General features: G+C 54.2%; 6 protein-coding genes across 6 annotated transcripts; 2 read left to right on the forward strand and 4 right to left on the reverse strand.

The window, feature by feature from the left end:
• Positions 1 to 122: 122 nt before the first annotated feature.
• On the reverse strand, positions 123 to 2,465 carry AYL99_05653 (hypothetical protein; the record flags this gene model as incomplete). The annotated part of the gene is made up of 2 exons (XM_018837165.1): positions 123 to 2,345; positions 2,412 to 2,465. 2 exons carry the CDS (start codon positions 2,463 to 2,465, stop codon positions 123 to 125), a joined length of 2,277 nt encoding a protein of 758 aa, XP_018694018.1.
• Positions 2,466 to 2,974: 509 nt separating this feature from the next.
• Positions 2,975 to 3,388, reverse strand: AYL99_05654 (hypothetical protein; the record flags this gene model as incomplete). Its single annotated transcript, XM_018837166.1, has 1 exon — positions 2,975 to 3,388. The coding sequence occupies one exon, from the start codon at positions 3,386 to 3,388 to the stop codon at positions 2,975 to 2,977; it is 414 nt and encodes a 137-aa protein (XP_018694019.1).
• Positions 3,389 to 5,502: 2,114 nt separating this feature from the next.
• On the forward strand, positions 5,503 to 9,291 carry AYL99_05655 (hypothetical protein; the record flags this gene model as incomplete). The annotated part of the gene is made up of 1 exon (XM_018837167.1): positions 5,503 to 9,291. The coding sequence occupies one exon, from the start codon at positions 5,503 to 5,505 to the stop codon at positions 9,289 to 9,291; it is 3,789 nt and encodes a 1,262-aa protein (XP_018694020.1).
• A 434-nt stretch (positions 9,292 to 9,725) lies between these two features.
• Positions 9,726 to 10,198, reverse strand: AYL99_05656 (hypothetical protein; the record flags this gene model as incomplete). Its single annotated transcript, XM_018837168.1, has 2 exons — positions 9,726 to 9,780; positions 10,002 to 10,198. 2 exons carry the CDS (start codon positions 10,196 to 10,198, stop codon positions 9,726 to 9,728), a joined length of 252 nt encoding a protein of 83 aa, XP_018694021.1.
• Positions 10,199 to 11,254: 1,056 nt separating this feature from the next.
• On the reverse strand, positions 11,255 to 12,876 carry AYL99_05657 (hypothetical protein; the record flags this gene model as incomplete). The annotated part of the gene is made up of 2 exons (XM_018837169.1): positions 11,255 to 11,930; positions 11,987 to 12,876. The coding sequence occupies 2 exons, from the start codon at positions 12,874 to 12,876 to the stop codon at positions 11,255 to 11,257; spliced, it is 1,566 nt and encodes a 521-aa protein (XP_018694022.1).
• A 260-nt stretch (positions 12,877 to 13,136) lies between these two features.
• AYL99_05658 (hypothetical protein) lies at positions 13,137 to 13,952 on the forward strand (the record flags this gene model as incomplete). The annotated part of the gene is made up of 1 exon (XM_018837170.1): positions 13,137 to 13,952. The coding sequence occupies one exon, from the start codon at positions 13,137 to 13,139 to the stop codon at positions 13,950 to 13,952; it is 816 nt and encodes a 271-aa protein (XP_018694023.1).
• Positions 13,953 to 14,038: the final 86 nt, after the last annotated feature.

Raw genomic sequence — 14,038 nt, forward strand, 5'->3', positions numbered from 1 at the left:
ACGCTGGCACTGACCTCTCTCACACTGTCTGGTCACTGTAATGATGACGATGATAATGACTTTAGAGAAACCTGTTCTGCTTCAAGAATTTTCGGTTATTCTATCTTTTGGGGCCCAAGGATCTATTTGCGCCAGTTTTTCCTCAAGGCCTCAAATCTCCTGATGTCCTCGACGCCCACGCTCCGCCTCACTTCGGTTTTGGCATGCATGAAGTCTTGTGTGGTTATCGTGTCGGGCCCCCCCGACGACTTGATCCGGCGAACGGCGGCCAGCCCAGCCCTCCTCACCAGCGACTCCAGATCCGCACCGCTGAACCCGTCGCATTCCCGGGCAACCGTGGCCAGGGACTCGTCAAAGACCAGGCCGTTGACCTTCTTGCAGAGCGTCCTCAGGATCTCCACCCGGCCCTCGGCGTCCGGGAGCCCCACGTACAGGAACATGTCCAGTCGGCCCGGGCGCAGCATGGCCGGGTCGATGATGTCGGGCCGGTTGGTGGCGGCGATGAAGTAGATGCCGTCGCGCGAGTGGCCGACGCCGTCGAGTTCGGCGAGCAGGGTGTTGACCACGCGGGCCGAGGCCTCGGAGCCGCCGCCGACGCCGCCGTCCCGCGTGGGCACCAGGGCGTCCAGCTCGTCGAAGAAGACGATGACGGGAACACTGGAGCGCGCGCGCGTGAAGACCTGGCGCACGGCCCGCTCCGACTCGCCCAGGTACTTGTTCAGCAGCTCGGGGCCCTTGACACTGATGAAGTTGGCGTGGCTGGCGTTGGCGCACGCCTTGGCCAGCAGCGTCTTGCCGCAGCCGGGCGGGCCCCAGAGCAGCGTGCCCGACCAGGCCGGCAGGCCCAGGTTGGTGTACACGGCCGGGTCGCGGATGGGCGAGATCACCGTGTCGGTCAGCTCACGGATGTGGTCGTCCAGCGCGCCGATGGACGCGAAGGTCGTCGACGGGATCGTGGCGAAGCCTTCTCTCAGAGCGGAAGGTTGGATCTTGGGTAGAGCGGCGAGGAAGTCCTCGAACGTAACAAGCAGGGTTTCATCGGCCTCGGCCGCGGCCTCGGGGGAGGAGGACTGGCCTTTGATGTATTTGACGAGCCGGCGCAGGGACTTGATGCTTTCGGCGTCCGGGTGCTTGTCGAGGTGGTCGTCCCCGTCCACGTCCATGATGTACTTGTCCGAGTTCGCTTGCAGGACGTCCAGGTAGCGCTCCATGGCCGTCGCCGAGGCGGTCAGGACGAGGTCGTTCAAGTCGGCGCCGACGAATCCCGGGGTACGTTTGGCCAGGAGATCGAGGTCCACATTGTCGGCCATCTTCATCCCCTTGGTCAGGGCCTCCAGGATCCTGGCACGGTCCGGCTCAGTGGGCACTCGCATGTTGATTTCTTTGTCGAAGCGGCCGCCTCGTCGCAGAGCCGCGTCGAGCGTATCCAGTCGATTCGTCGCGGCGAGGACGATCACCGGCTTGCCGTCCGTCTTCTCCAGCGTGAGATCGTCCATGCACACGGACAGCTGCGCGACAATCCGTTTCTCCATTTCGCGCTGTGCGGTTTCTCTCTTCTGAGCGATGGCGTCGATTTCATCAATGAACAGCAAGGTCGGGGCACAGCTCTTGGCTTCCTCGAAGAGGTCCCTCAGCGCCTTTTCGCTCTCACCCGACATGCCAGAGACGATGCTGGTGGCGGACACGGAAATGAAGTTGACGCCCAGCTCTGCGGCCAATGCGTTCGCGATCATCGTCTTGCCACAGCCGGGAGGGCCATGTAAGAGGATACCGCGCGGTGGTTGGACCTTGTTGGAAGCGTAAATCTCGGGCTTGCTCATCGGGATGACGAGTAGGCGTCTCAACTCCTGGATCACCGGCGTGACACCGCCCAGAGACTCCAACGAGACGTGTGTCGGTGGAGATCTGTCGACCGGGGCATTGACGGCTCTGCGCTTCTTGGGACGGGGTTCGCCATTCGCAAGCCGTTGTGTAGTTGCGATTTGAGGGGAGTCCATGTTGGGTGTCGATGCGGGTTTCGGTGTTGGTGCAGGTGACACAGTTGACGTAGACCAGGCACTGACAATGCTCTTGTTCAATTTATTCGACAGAGGTTTGTGTACTTGCTGCTGCTGCTGCTCTTCCTCTTCCCCAGCCACAATATCGTCGAACTCGGATTCTTGATCCTGCTGGATGGTTTCGAGCACCCGTTGAATGCTGTCCTCCAGTAATTTTTTAGGTCTCCGGTTTAGACTGGAATTGGACGCCCGGATCTCATCGTATACGGCGGCAAAAGACAGCGGCGTACTTGGGACGTCTCCGTACTGTGCACGCTCGTCGAGGATTTTGCGCACCACTTGATATACCTGCAGACATTGTGGTGAGCACACCATTCAGGTGGGAGGGTGGCGGGGAGAGACAAGCCAGCATACCTCTCTGTCCAAACCCTGACCTAGAGTTTGACGACGTCGACCTCCTCGAGCCATGCCACGCAATCAGGCGGCGATTGTCGAGGTGTTGTAGGAGATTCAAGAGGTTTCGCAGGGCGCATTTTGTCAAGTTTTCGTCTCCAATTCTGAGCGGCGAGCCTCGGAAAATTTCCGGCGGATCATTTAGGTCGGAGGTGTATTAGTGTATGAGCACGTGACGAGGTACGAAAAATTCAACTAGTCCGGTTGTCTTTTGATTTGGCTGTCATTCTATTCTTTTAGTGCGCGGCTCGGTAAGTGCCCGCCGAGCGACCGAGCGACCGAGCGAGCGCGACGATCTGAGAAATGGAGCAGAGCCATCAAGAGACTTGTGTCGTGGATAGGCAATCCTTGGTATGCCTGCTCGTATTCCAGATGCCCTTGTCTGCTAACTGTCTTGCCATCACGAGAAAGTAGTCCTTTTCCAGCTAGTAAGGTATACAATGTTGGCCATCCCATCAAATATGCTGCTGTTTGTGGGCCTCGATTGGTTGCAAGACGCCTGGTGCCCTTGACAGTGAGACACTCTACTGTGATGCACTTGCCTTGTCGTCCCCCTTGCCAGAGAAACCCAGGTCGCCCAAGTGTGTGTGGCTGAAACTGGTTCCGTACTTCAGGCCATAGCCCAGCATGCGGTCCATGCCGATGTGAGCGAGCCAACTCAAAGCCACCCCCGCGAGAGTCTTGTTGTCGCGAGCCAATGCAACGCACAGCAGGAGTATGGGAGGCGTTTCCGTGTGAAAGCTGTTGTATAACACAGCGCCGGCCGATGTATTGGCGAGATATCCAGCCATCCCTAGATCCGGGGTCAGAAGGAGGGCGGCAAAAGTCCACCACGACTGGCGGGAACGGGAATACGCCCAGATGGCGGTGCCGAAGACGCAGGCGCCCTCCAGCTGCAACAGCCGTCGCGGCCAAGACTTTGCAAAGCCGTCCTTCATGTCGAGGTCGTTATGGGAATGGGATGCCGATCTTGCTGGGGTTGTGGGCCGAAGGACGAGGATGAGCTGGAGAGGTGGTAGGTATTCTCCCTATTTCTGCCAAAGGAAAAAACTGAGGAAGAAGAGGGTTGGAGCTAGATGGAGGTCTTTGGTAGTATTGAAGCAGGGACTATTACAATTTATATGGGGAATACACACGGCATAATAATACGAGGTACCTCGTACTCGTACTCGGTAACGCGGCTCGGCGGCTCTCTCAATGGGGGCCTAGTGAGGCCTGAGACCTGAAACTAGACTACAAGTGAAATTCAGTCCGGGAGAGGGTCTTATCGGTCTGCTATCCAGGCCGGAGTAATTACACCGTGGTGCCGTTGCGGGAGCATAGAGTCAGTGATAGCGACTCCTCCCACGGACCGGACTCTCGACTCTTCAACACTCTCAATTCCTGCGCCATGCGGACGACAACATAGGCAACTTCAGTCAGTGCATATTGCTGGCCGAGACAGACCCGTGATCCGCCATTGAACGGCAAATATTCCCAGCGTGGCTGCCATCGTCCAGTCTCCCATCGCTCGGGACGGAAGGTGTCTGCGTCCGGTCCGTAGAAGTCGCGACGCTAATGCATTACATATATATCGTAGCGCACTCGAGTGCCCTTTGGCATAAACACGGACGACAGACCATCCGTGCCTCCTCCAATTGGAAGCACGGTATCTCGGACAGCCTCACGTTGGTTTCGCGGGACCACGGGGTGTAGACGTAGCACTCTTGAAGTCAGTAGATGTCGACAGTCCAAGTAGGACCATTCTCACATTCGTTGATGTAGCACTGGACATGTTTGAGACTGCGCAGCTCCCCGTAAGTTGGAGGCCCGCCCTTGTAGTCCAGCAATCTCTCTGGGCACTTTGTCCCAATGCCATCCTTCCCGGGCTCGACAGCGTAGAGTGCCTGGTCGACGAACTGTTGGGCAAGTCTCGGCCGATACGTCCGCACTTGTTGGCTCTCCGGTCGCGGTAAAAAAAACCCCTCAGTGGACCTAGAGTCGCTCTCACTACGATTGCATGCTGTGCGTGATTGAATGCCTCAGCAAAACTTAGCTCTGATTGGCTCTTCTTCTTCAGACTGCCGACAGACTGTCGAGTAGGGACTCGGAATCAATAGTGTAGCGGAAAAAGCTCTTGCAAGACCACTACTGTCTGTCTATCACGTGGAAGTAGTGAGAAGAGGTCCTGGACCAGATTCTCAAACGACGTCAAGTCTGCCACCTGGCCACGGATAAAGTTGGGCCTCAAGAAGGCACGGGGGGAAACCTGGTGGTCGCTATCGGTATCGAAGATCCCAACCTCCAACAGAGGCTTGAATGCTTGCAGGGGGTGGCCGACGCGATGGTCCTTGAACCTGGTGGATAGCACGATCGTGACATTTTGCGGCTCCGTTGTTGAGATCAAGCATATCATGCCCCCGGAGACCGCGGATGAAGGCAGGGATGAGGTCGAGGCCCAAGAAAAGATTTCTTGTAAGTGATATCCCCAGCGGTTCACAGCTATGACGGAGCATGAACTGACGGCGGAGATACCAACGCCGGACAAAGACGAATGCTGTGGTCAACATTGGACCAACCGGCAGGCAGACAAGCTGGAATCGGGCTTCTGAGGACATTCTCGAATCTCTACGACCAACATATGAAACACAAAAAGGAAAAAAAAAAACACACGAAAGAGTACGATCAGGCAATGTTGGCATTTATTCAGATGGAACTACGAGTCGAGAGTAAATAGGAAGCAACGAGGTTCCATATTGTTAATGCAGCAGCATCGGCTTTCCCGCCAAGGCTCCGACCGGAGTTGGGCTGAGCATTCCGGATTCTGGGGAAGCAAGAAGGGGCTAGCAATACCTCGTACATCGGCCAGACAAACGACGCATGTGGCATTTCAATCGTCTTTTCACAGATGTTCCCCAGGCAATCATCAGACATTGTTGCTGACACCATTTGACAAAGCCCACTCCCCCACATGTCAATCTCTGTCGGCTTCAGCTGACAAGACCGTCTTCTGCCTCGATGCGCACCACGGCTCGATGATTCGCAGTGCTGTCGCTAGGCCCATCGTGCCTGGATGCCCGTCCTGAACCCTTTCCTGCGCGCGCTCTTTCAGAGTAGTGTGCTAGGCCATGCGCTCCCGGCCCAGAACTACGTTCTTCTCGTCCCTACGACCGAATCCCTCCTTTACGGCCAAGACCGCGAGAGCAGCAAGAGATATGCCGACCATGTCGAAGACGAGGATTTCCTCGGCAGCCACATCCTCCGAATCATCCCTGCGACGGCGGAGAAGGATGGAAACGTCCGCGATGGTCGTGGCAAGGCGAAAAACTACTCCACGGTCAATGGGCGCACGGTGATTCTGAAGGAGAACACCGTGTATAGCAACAAAGGGTTTAAACACTTGAATCAGGCCAGTCTGTTGAGCGACTTGCTGTACTACTCGACGGGAAATGATATGCAACAATGGCTCGTCTACTACATTTCCAAACCACTGACTGGTCTGTTCGAGGCATTGCCCATCAAACCGGCACTCATCGGAGAGACCAGATTCAACCACGTCGCACCTGGCACCTCGTCCTCATCTTCCGAACCTCCCACCCCGAAAAAGAAAGACATAAAGACCTTTGGTCAGTTGTTGGAGAATTTTCCTATGATACAGCGACAGATGCAACCCGGTCTAGAAAGATTGTTCAATGAATTTAGCAAAGAATTGGGAAAGCCGCTCCCCCCGCCCCCTTCACGCAGTCCAACGCCCAGCACGTTGGACGGGACGACTCAAGCATCGGAGACGGCATCCGTCAGGTCTAATGGCTCCGTCAAGCTGCCCTTCAACTCTCCTGCGTATTTCGAAGATGAGGAGGATCTCATGCGGACAGCTCTGGAGACTGCGGTCACAGCTGCAATCGATCTGTTCCAAGGCGTCGACAAGCAGCAGCTTTCCTACTTGGGTGCGACCACCGATTTGACTGGCCCCGACGTCGAGAGATTGATAGAGCGATACGTGGCAGAGTATGTTCACCCTACTCTACTGTTTCCTCGGTTATGTGCGTTTCACAAGGCGCAAGATCAAGAATTGGATCGGCGGATACGACAGATGGATTGTTTAGACGTGTCTCAGGTGGGCATCGTCCTTGAAGATGGCAGAAAGGGCAAAAGAGACCTCATCAATCGGGTCAACCGTGGTGTCGCGGTATTTCGGAGAATGGGCGTTGCCGGGAGTCCTCAGGAGATGCTCGAAATCCTCCTCGAAACCCAAAAAGTCGTGTCGGAGCCGCAAGGGATCTCCGACGAAGAAAAAAGGGCAGTGGCTGCAATGACGATCAACGCAGATATTCTGGTGTCCATGCTCCTCCTCGTGGTTATCCGCGCCTCAGTCAGGCATCTTCAGGCAAGATTGTCCTACATGCAGCGCTTCATTTATATTGACGATGTCGAAAGTGGCGAAATCGGGTATTCGCTGAGTACACTCGAGGCCGTCTTGACATATCTGGTAAGGGATGCCGGTGGTCTGCGCAAGGCATCAAGACAAAACCAGATGCTTTGGAAAGCTGTCAAAGGTGGAAAAATCGACGAAGTCAGGTCGATATTCGAGGAGTCGGCTGTCATGTCAGACGGCCTCGTCGAAGAACCTGCCGAGATTCCATTGTCGAGAGTGACAACCGCTTCTGCCAAATCCTCCGAATCATGTCCACGGGCGGCACTCTCGCGAACCTCGTCAAGCGAGGGTGGTCTGTCGCATGTATTTCCTTTTCAGGCGGCCGAGAGAAAAAGCCTGCTCCCCAAACAGAAAAAGAAGGTGCAGATGGCAGCTAGGAGCATGTCGGTCTCATCGGCGTTTTCACTTTCGTCCAGAGCCGCCACCATCGAAACGTCTCTAAGCGGGATCGAGGGCGACACGTCTGTGCAGAGCCTGGCTCAAACACAAGATGCTGTCGGCAATTCGGTGCTGATGATGGCCGTCGAAAACCAGCGCCCGGAATGCCTACGATACTTGTTGAGTCTGACGGAACTCTACAGTCCCGAAGGAGTGCTGTCAGATGTAACCCAAGAAGGGGCAACGTTGTTGAGCGCCGCAGTCCAGTTGGCCAATATGGAACTGGTTAATGTCATCCTGAGCTACGCTGAGCAACACGCCGACGAGCAGGTATTCCGTGAGTATCTGTCTGTCAAAGACTCTCGGGGACGAAGTGTGGCACATTACCTGTTCAATACTCCTCAGCTGATCAAAAGACTGGCCAATGTTCTTCCCTGGCGACAAAGGGATAACATCGGCCATACGCCTTTGTTTGCCATTTGCCGGACCTACGACCACCCTGACTATAGCAGCATGGTCTCGGAAGCCTTGACTGCTGCAAAGGAGGCGCAACATGACGGCGGCCCCCTGCGAATGGAAGACCACATGGACAACAAGGGCAACTCCTTGCTTCATATTGTCAACGACGCCACCATCATGCAACGAATCCTGCAAACTTGCGAAGTCGATCTGAATGCCATGAACGACAAGAAATTCACTCCGTTGATGCTGGCCAGCAAGTACGGGCGAGTGGACATGGTTCGGATTTTCCTGAGCGACCCAAGAATAGATTTGAACCTGCGGGAGTCCCGTGGGTTGACTGCTGTAGAACTGGCAAAAGACGACGAGGTGCGGAATCGGATTGACGACTTGACATTATTCTCGCCCACAAATACAGCCGATCCCACGGGGAGAATCACAGCCATTGTCCGGTCATTCTTCGTCGAGGATGGATCAACAAGGTTTATCCTCAAGTCGGGCGCTCCGAACCCTGCAGTCTCAAGCACGACCTATACCATCACCACCAGTCGACGCTCATTGCAAGACTTTGAGAACCTGGCGAAATGGCTTTTGATGGATTCGCCGGCGTCATATATGCCGACCCTTCTAGCTTCGAACTTCCGGAATCCTTTTCAGCTACACTCACGGCCGTCGCGCGCGGCGTTGCATGATATACAAACCAGTCTCGACCGGTTTCTGAAGATCCTACTGAAGCATCCGACTTTCTCCACGCACGAGATGTTGTGGGAATTCTTCCTCGTCCCAGACATGCTACAAGAACAGATGGCCGATCGAGCACGCCTCAAAGCGGAACTGATACAGGAAAAGATCAACGATGAATACGAACCCCTCATATCCAGAGCAGACATGATTGCCGTGGACGGTCTGGTCTCTCATTCGCGAGACATGGTGCGGAAAATCAACATCTGCACCAGATCGTCCATCCGCAAGGGCCACGCTTATGTCCAAGCACATGCGGACTTCGCCGAGGCGTTAAGCCTGTGTTCGGTGGCATTTGCGACAATGGGAACCCCTGCAACGACTCTTTCCAAGATGCATGTCGACGCCTTGTTAAAATTTGCGGCTTTGATGCATTCCGAACCGGCGAGTTCTCCCCTGCAGAACTACATTTGCAGTTTGAGCTCGTTTCACTCGACGGTCGCGGCTGTTCAGTCGGCGCTGCTGAAGCCGAGTGCGTTGATCGACCGAATCACGGCAGCTCAAAGGGCGATGGAGAAGGACAAGTCGAACTTGGTGAACAACTCAATCCCCAGAAAAGGCGTCCTGAAGAATCTCAATCTGCCTTTTCCGGGCACAGAGGAGTCGCGTTTAAAGGTGGTCAAAGATACCGAGAAGAAGATCTTGGAAAGAGGACTGGACATTGAGAGAGTCGGCAGAGAATTGCGGTATTCGCAAGAGGTCGTCGTCGGGGAGCTGGCGGGTTGGACGACATGGAGGCAAGAATGGGGCCGGGCAGAGATGAAGAGGCTTGCCCGAGGGATTGTCGTCCGCGAGCAGGAACGGCTGAAAGGCATGCAGAGAGTCCTCAGGGCATTGAAGGGGAACTGACACGCATCCCCAGAGGCTGCAGGTCACAGATGCACCCGATAGCGAGGAAAGGGAAGTCGAGTCTCTCCTGATCTCTTTGGACCTAATGTTTATTGTGAGTGGCAGAGGAAGGACCTCGAGGGATGGATGAATTGAATTGAATGGCATGTATAAAAAACTGCAAACCAGCGGATGAGAGTGTCGACTCATTAGTGTGATACCCGGCCGGCCGGAATGGGATTGATGCTATTATAGACCAGCCAGGACAATATCTATTTCGTCGTTCAAAGAAATCCATGTCTCGTTTTTTTATGTCTCATGTCTTATTCTTGGTGGATTCGTGAAGTGCATATCACACACACACCATCTTCTTATCTTCATCACCACGTTCATGCCGCCATGTGCGTGTGTGTATGTAGCATTTCCCCTGCCTTGGTTTCGGATCTATCTATCAATCATCCGTGCGTCACTTTCTTGACGGTCCCGTCTTTGTCGACGTGGATATTGAGTCTGTGAACGTGCGAAAGTTAGCCCGGCTGCCTTCTTGGACCACAGCAGTCAGAGTATAACACGGAAGTTCTCTGTCTCTGTCTCTGTCCCTACTCTGTCTCCGTCCCACCCACCCTACTTTTCGTCTTCATCTTCCTCTCCCTCTCTCGCTCCCTCTCCCAACTTCCTTGCAAAGAACTCGCGAGACAAATCATATTTAAACAGAGTGTTTTTCAACGTACCGGTCCGGATTATGATCCATGGTCATCATGCCCCCGTCCTCGACGACGCGGTGGTTCTGCGGCAGGTCCTTCTTGGCGAACTGCGTCTCGTTGCTCGTGTCGCCCAGCCGCTTGCCCATCAGCTTGGTCATCCACTCCTCAGTGTTGCCCGAGCCGCTGCTGCCGGTGTTGTTGATTCCGGGGATGACGAGGGGCATTTTTGGTTCCTTTTTTTGGTCTTTTGCTCTTGTCTTGACTTGTCTTGGAAGGGGGAGGTCTGGGAAAATGGGTTGTGGGGAATGGATAGAGTGCTTGCTCTGGATAGGGGAGGGGGATGGTATCAATCAGGGTCGGTCTAGGTGGGACAGGAAGTGGTTCAGGAAGGAAGAAATAGAAGAATAGGAAAAAAAAAAGAAACGATCAGACGAGGAAAAAGGTTGGGTCTTTTGTAGGAGAGAGATCTTGTTTCTGTTTGAATGATTGATGCCTGGTGCTGCACATCCTCACATGCCTGATGATATACTACTGCGTACAGGAGGGAGCGGGCGACACAGCCATGACGTCGTTCAACCGAGACTAAGCACCCTTTGTGTTACGTAGTTGCGTAGGCGGGTACCGTGCATCCTACTTAATTACTACTATTGTGTACTCGGTCGGAGCCCGCCCATGTGCGCATCTTGCATGTACGAGTTATTAGGTGCTCGCTAACTACCTACAGCAAGTACCTGCGTCATGACGATGAACAGGTGATTGATTGATTCGTGCGGTGCCCAATCATTATTATTTGCCGTACTTGTACCGAGTATATACAGTACGTACAGAGACAGTACATTGATTGTACATTTGCATTCTAGGAGGCACTCGGTACCTACACAAACATTTGTTCGAGCGAAGAATTATGTTGTATTTTTTCGAGGCCTCCTTCCCTCTCTCACAAAGCTCCAAGAAGCAAAACGCGGGCTGGGCATGTTAGCAGCCTCATCCATAGCTATCCAGTTTTGCCCTGCCTCTGTCCGTGCCCTCCTTCGTGCAGGTCCTTGATGATAGGACCCAAGCTCGTCACAGGGATAAAAGTACATACATTTGCTTGGGAATTGCTTCTTCAACAGTCCATCCGTTGTTGGAGCAAGAAATGTTGATCTAAAAGCACACACATCAGGACCGAGCTGAGTTTGATCCTGACACAACACACAAAACATGAGAGCGTAGAATCCACCTTTGTTTCCACAGAAAGATCGCTAAATGCGAAGATATCGACACTCTGGTGCTGCAGATCAGATGTAATCTCTGGCCGCCTTCTGCAATTCAATCATCCTCCACCCTCTCGTGTCGGGGTTGTTGACCTCCTCTGGTATTCTCGTCACGCCAATGGCATACGTGACCAACTGGACCTTGTCCTCCATTCCGGCTGCCAATTCGTTCGTCTTCGCATTGCGGTAAACGTGAACTTCCTGCGTCCGACACGTGATGATGAAGACGGGGATGTCGCCAGGTTCCAGTAACCGAGCATTCAGGATGTCGACGTGTCTGATGTCAAGAATTCGTCCGTCCGATTTGAGGCCAGCCTTGGTGTATTGTTCCATGAGAGCCGAATACACCTGAAATTGCGCCGCCGAGAGCCACATTTTCAAAGTTTCGACGTCGCCCTTAACGTATGCGTCGAGCACCTCTGGCAAAATGTATTCTCGCATGTCGCGCAGGAAAGGCTCCAGCTGGAAAGACGGATCCATCTCGCGGAATTTCTTGATCACCATGGCCGTCTCATTCTCCGCGAAAAACCCGGCGACCCGATCGGAGATAGAGCGCGCGGTCGATATCAGGGGGTTCTCGGACTCTTCGTAGGTAGTTTTCATGTTAAATAGGCTCTGCATTAACTTCGAGTTGTCCTTGAAATTGTTCCATGACTCCCGCCATGCCGCGTCTTTGTGGACGGTAATGTTAGTGCCGGCGCTGCAATCACAGTTAGAGCCTATCACCAAAAAGTTTTTTTGGCTTGGAACACCTACTTTGGATCTTCGACCATGGGTTCGTCTTTTTTGTTAGTCGACTGTGCCTCTTTCAACCTTCGGGCTTCTTCTCGTTTCCTTCGCTCTTCTTTCTCTATCCAGCCGCCGTATCTGGAGCTGCTGCCATCATCAACTGCTTCCGAGACGTCCTTGAACGCCTTCGTTTCCCGAATCGGCCGAGTGGCTTTTTCGATGCCCCGGCCGGTAGCGTTGACTCCCTTTCGCACACCCTGTACGACGGGTGTCTCCCAAGCCCACGCCGCGCCTTGGCCGATGGCGCTGGCCGTGCTCTTCAAGACCTGTGAAGTGCCCTTGGAAGCGGCCTCGGAGGCTTCTCGCGCCCTTCTTACGGCATCGGACTCGGTAAACTGCTGGACGGAGCCTGAGAGCTGCTTTGTAGATTCATTCCACTCTTTGGACGCCTTGAATTCCGTTCGAAGAGTGTCGACAAAAACTTGCCAGGGAGTTTTGTCGCCATGGGGTGGCGGAGGTGGAGGGGACTCTTTGCCCTCCTTCTCTTCCTTGTCTGATTTTTCCTCTTTCTGGTCCTTTTCCTCTTTTCCCTCGCTTGCTTCCCGTTCTGGTTTGTCGTCCCGGGGCGGATCTCGAACTTCTTGTTTGGGGTCTTCCTTGGCCTGGGTTTGTTGGGATCGAGCTCCGGAGGTGTGGAGAGATCGAAGGAGAGTCTGATTGGAAAGGGTGAGTCTGGGGGAGAACGGCGTCAGGTGTGATGAGGAAATGAGAGGTGTGGATTGTTCTCGAGACGAAAGTAATCTTCTGTAGACGGCAGTCCTTCCATACTGCGCCGACGCTCGGAGCGTGGCAAGTTGTGTGGTGGCTGTCACATAATGACGGACACCATGGATAGGTGCGCGACGCAGTACAGTCATGCTACGGAGCGTTTATCTGCAAGCGGGAGGAAAGAAACGAGCAGAACACCGAAAAGAAAAGATTTCAACAAGCTCGTTCATGGTCAGTTGATGCGTCTGCACGACGGCGGAGGAAATCGAATTTCGGCTCCGGCTAAGCTTCCTGTTCCGTTGTAGATCCAATTGCATGCATATTTCTCGCAGCCAACGAACTGCACAGTGTTCAGTCTGCTGCTCCTTTAGTCTGACGACGACAACGACAACATCATAGACAAAGCAACATGGCCCACCCGAGGGCCCCTTTGCTGTCGTCCATGTGCAGGTCGTGTCGGAACTCCTACCTCACACAGTCACGACGCACCATCTCAGATTCAAGCCCCAGCTCCTCCAGAGAACCAGAGCGCCAGCCCAGCAGACTCTCTGAACGTCTAGGCATCAAGGTCAATGAAGAAGCCCCCGCAAAGGAGACTGATTCTCTGAGCCAGTTCCACGAGCTGCTTCGCGGAAGTTCAAACAGCAACGCCGCGTCGCAGACCACGAACAATTCCATGCGTTCCATCTTCCAGAGAGACCTCCGGAACGTCGCACAATCGGCACAAGCAGAAGCCGCCACACGGCCGTCTGTCAGGAGCTCGTATACGGACGAGCCATACCACATCAACGTCTACGCCCACCGGCACAACACGCACATCACGTTCACCGAGCCCAACCGCAATCCGATCTTGTCCCTCTCGTGCGGCAACTTGGGGTTGCGCAATGCACAAAAGGCATCCTACGACGCGAGTTTCCAGCTGGCGGCATACACCTTCCGAAAAATGGCAGAGAAGCAGTGGAAACTCGGAGGCAGCAAAAGCAACAAACACAACAACAACCCATGGTGTACGTTGTCGAGCATCAAAAAGCCCGCGTACAGCGGTTCCCCAGGTGCGGGAATTGAGGTAATTTTTCGAGGATATGGGCCAGGAAGAGAGGCTTTCCAGAAAGCATTGCTAGGGACGGAAGGGAGGATGATCAAGCCTCTGATTGCGAAGGTGACGGACGGGACGAGGTTGAAGTTCGGCGGAACCAGGAGTCCACAGGTTAGAAGATTGGGTTGAGGCTGTGAAAATGTATATGTTGTACGACTATGGCGGGTGGATAGAAACAAAGATTGATGGTTTCTGCCTTCGACGACAGACTGGCA

The sequence above is a fragment of the Fonsecaea erecta genome (assembly GCF_001651985.1).
Source record: "Fonsecaea erecta strain CBS 125763 chromosome Unknown Scaff4, whole genome shotgun sequence".
NCBI lineage: Eukaryota > Fungi > Ascomycota > Eurotiomycetes > Chaetothyriales > Herpotrichiellaceae > Fonsecaea > Fonsecaea erecta.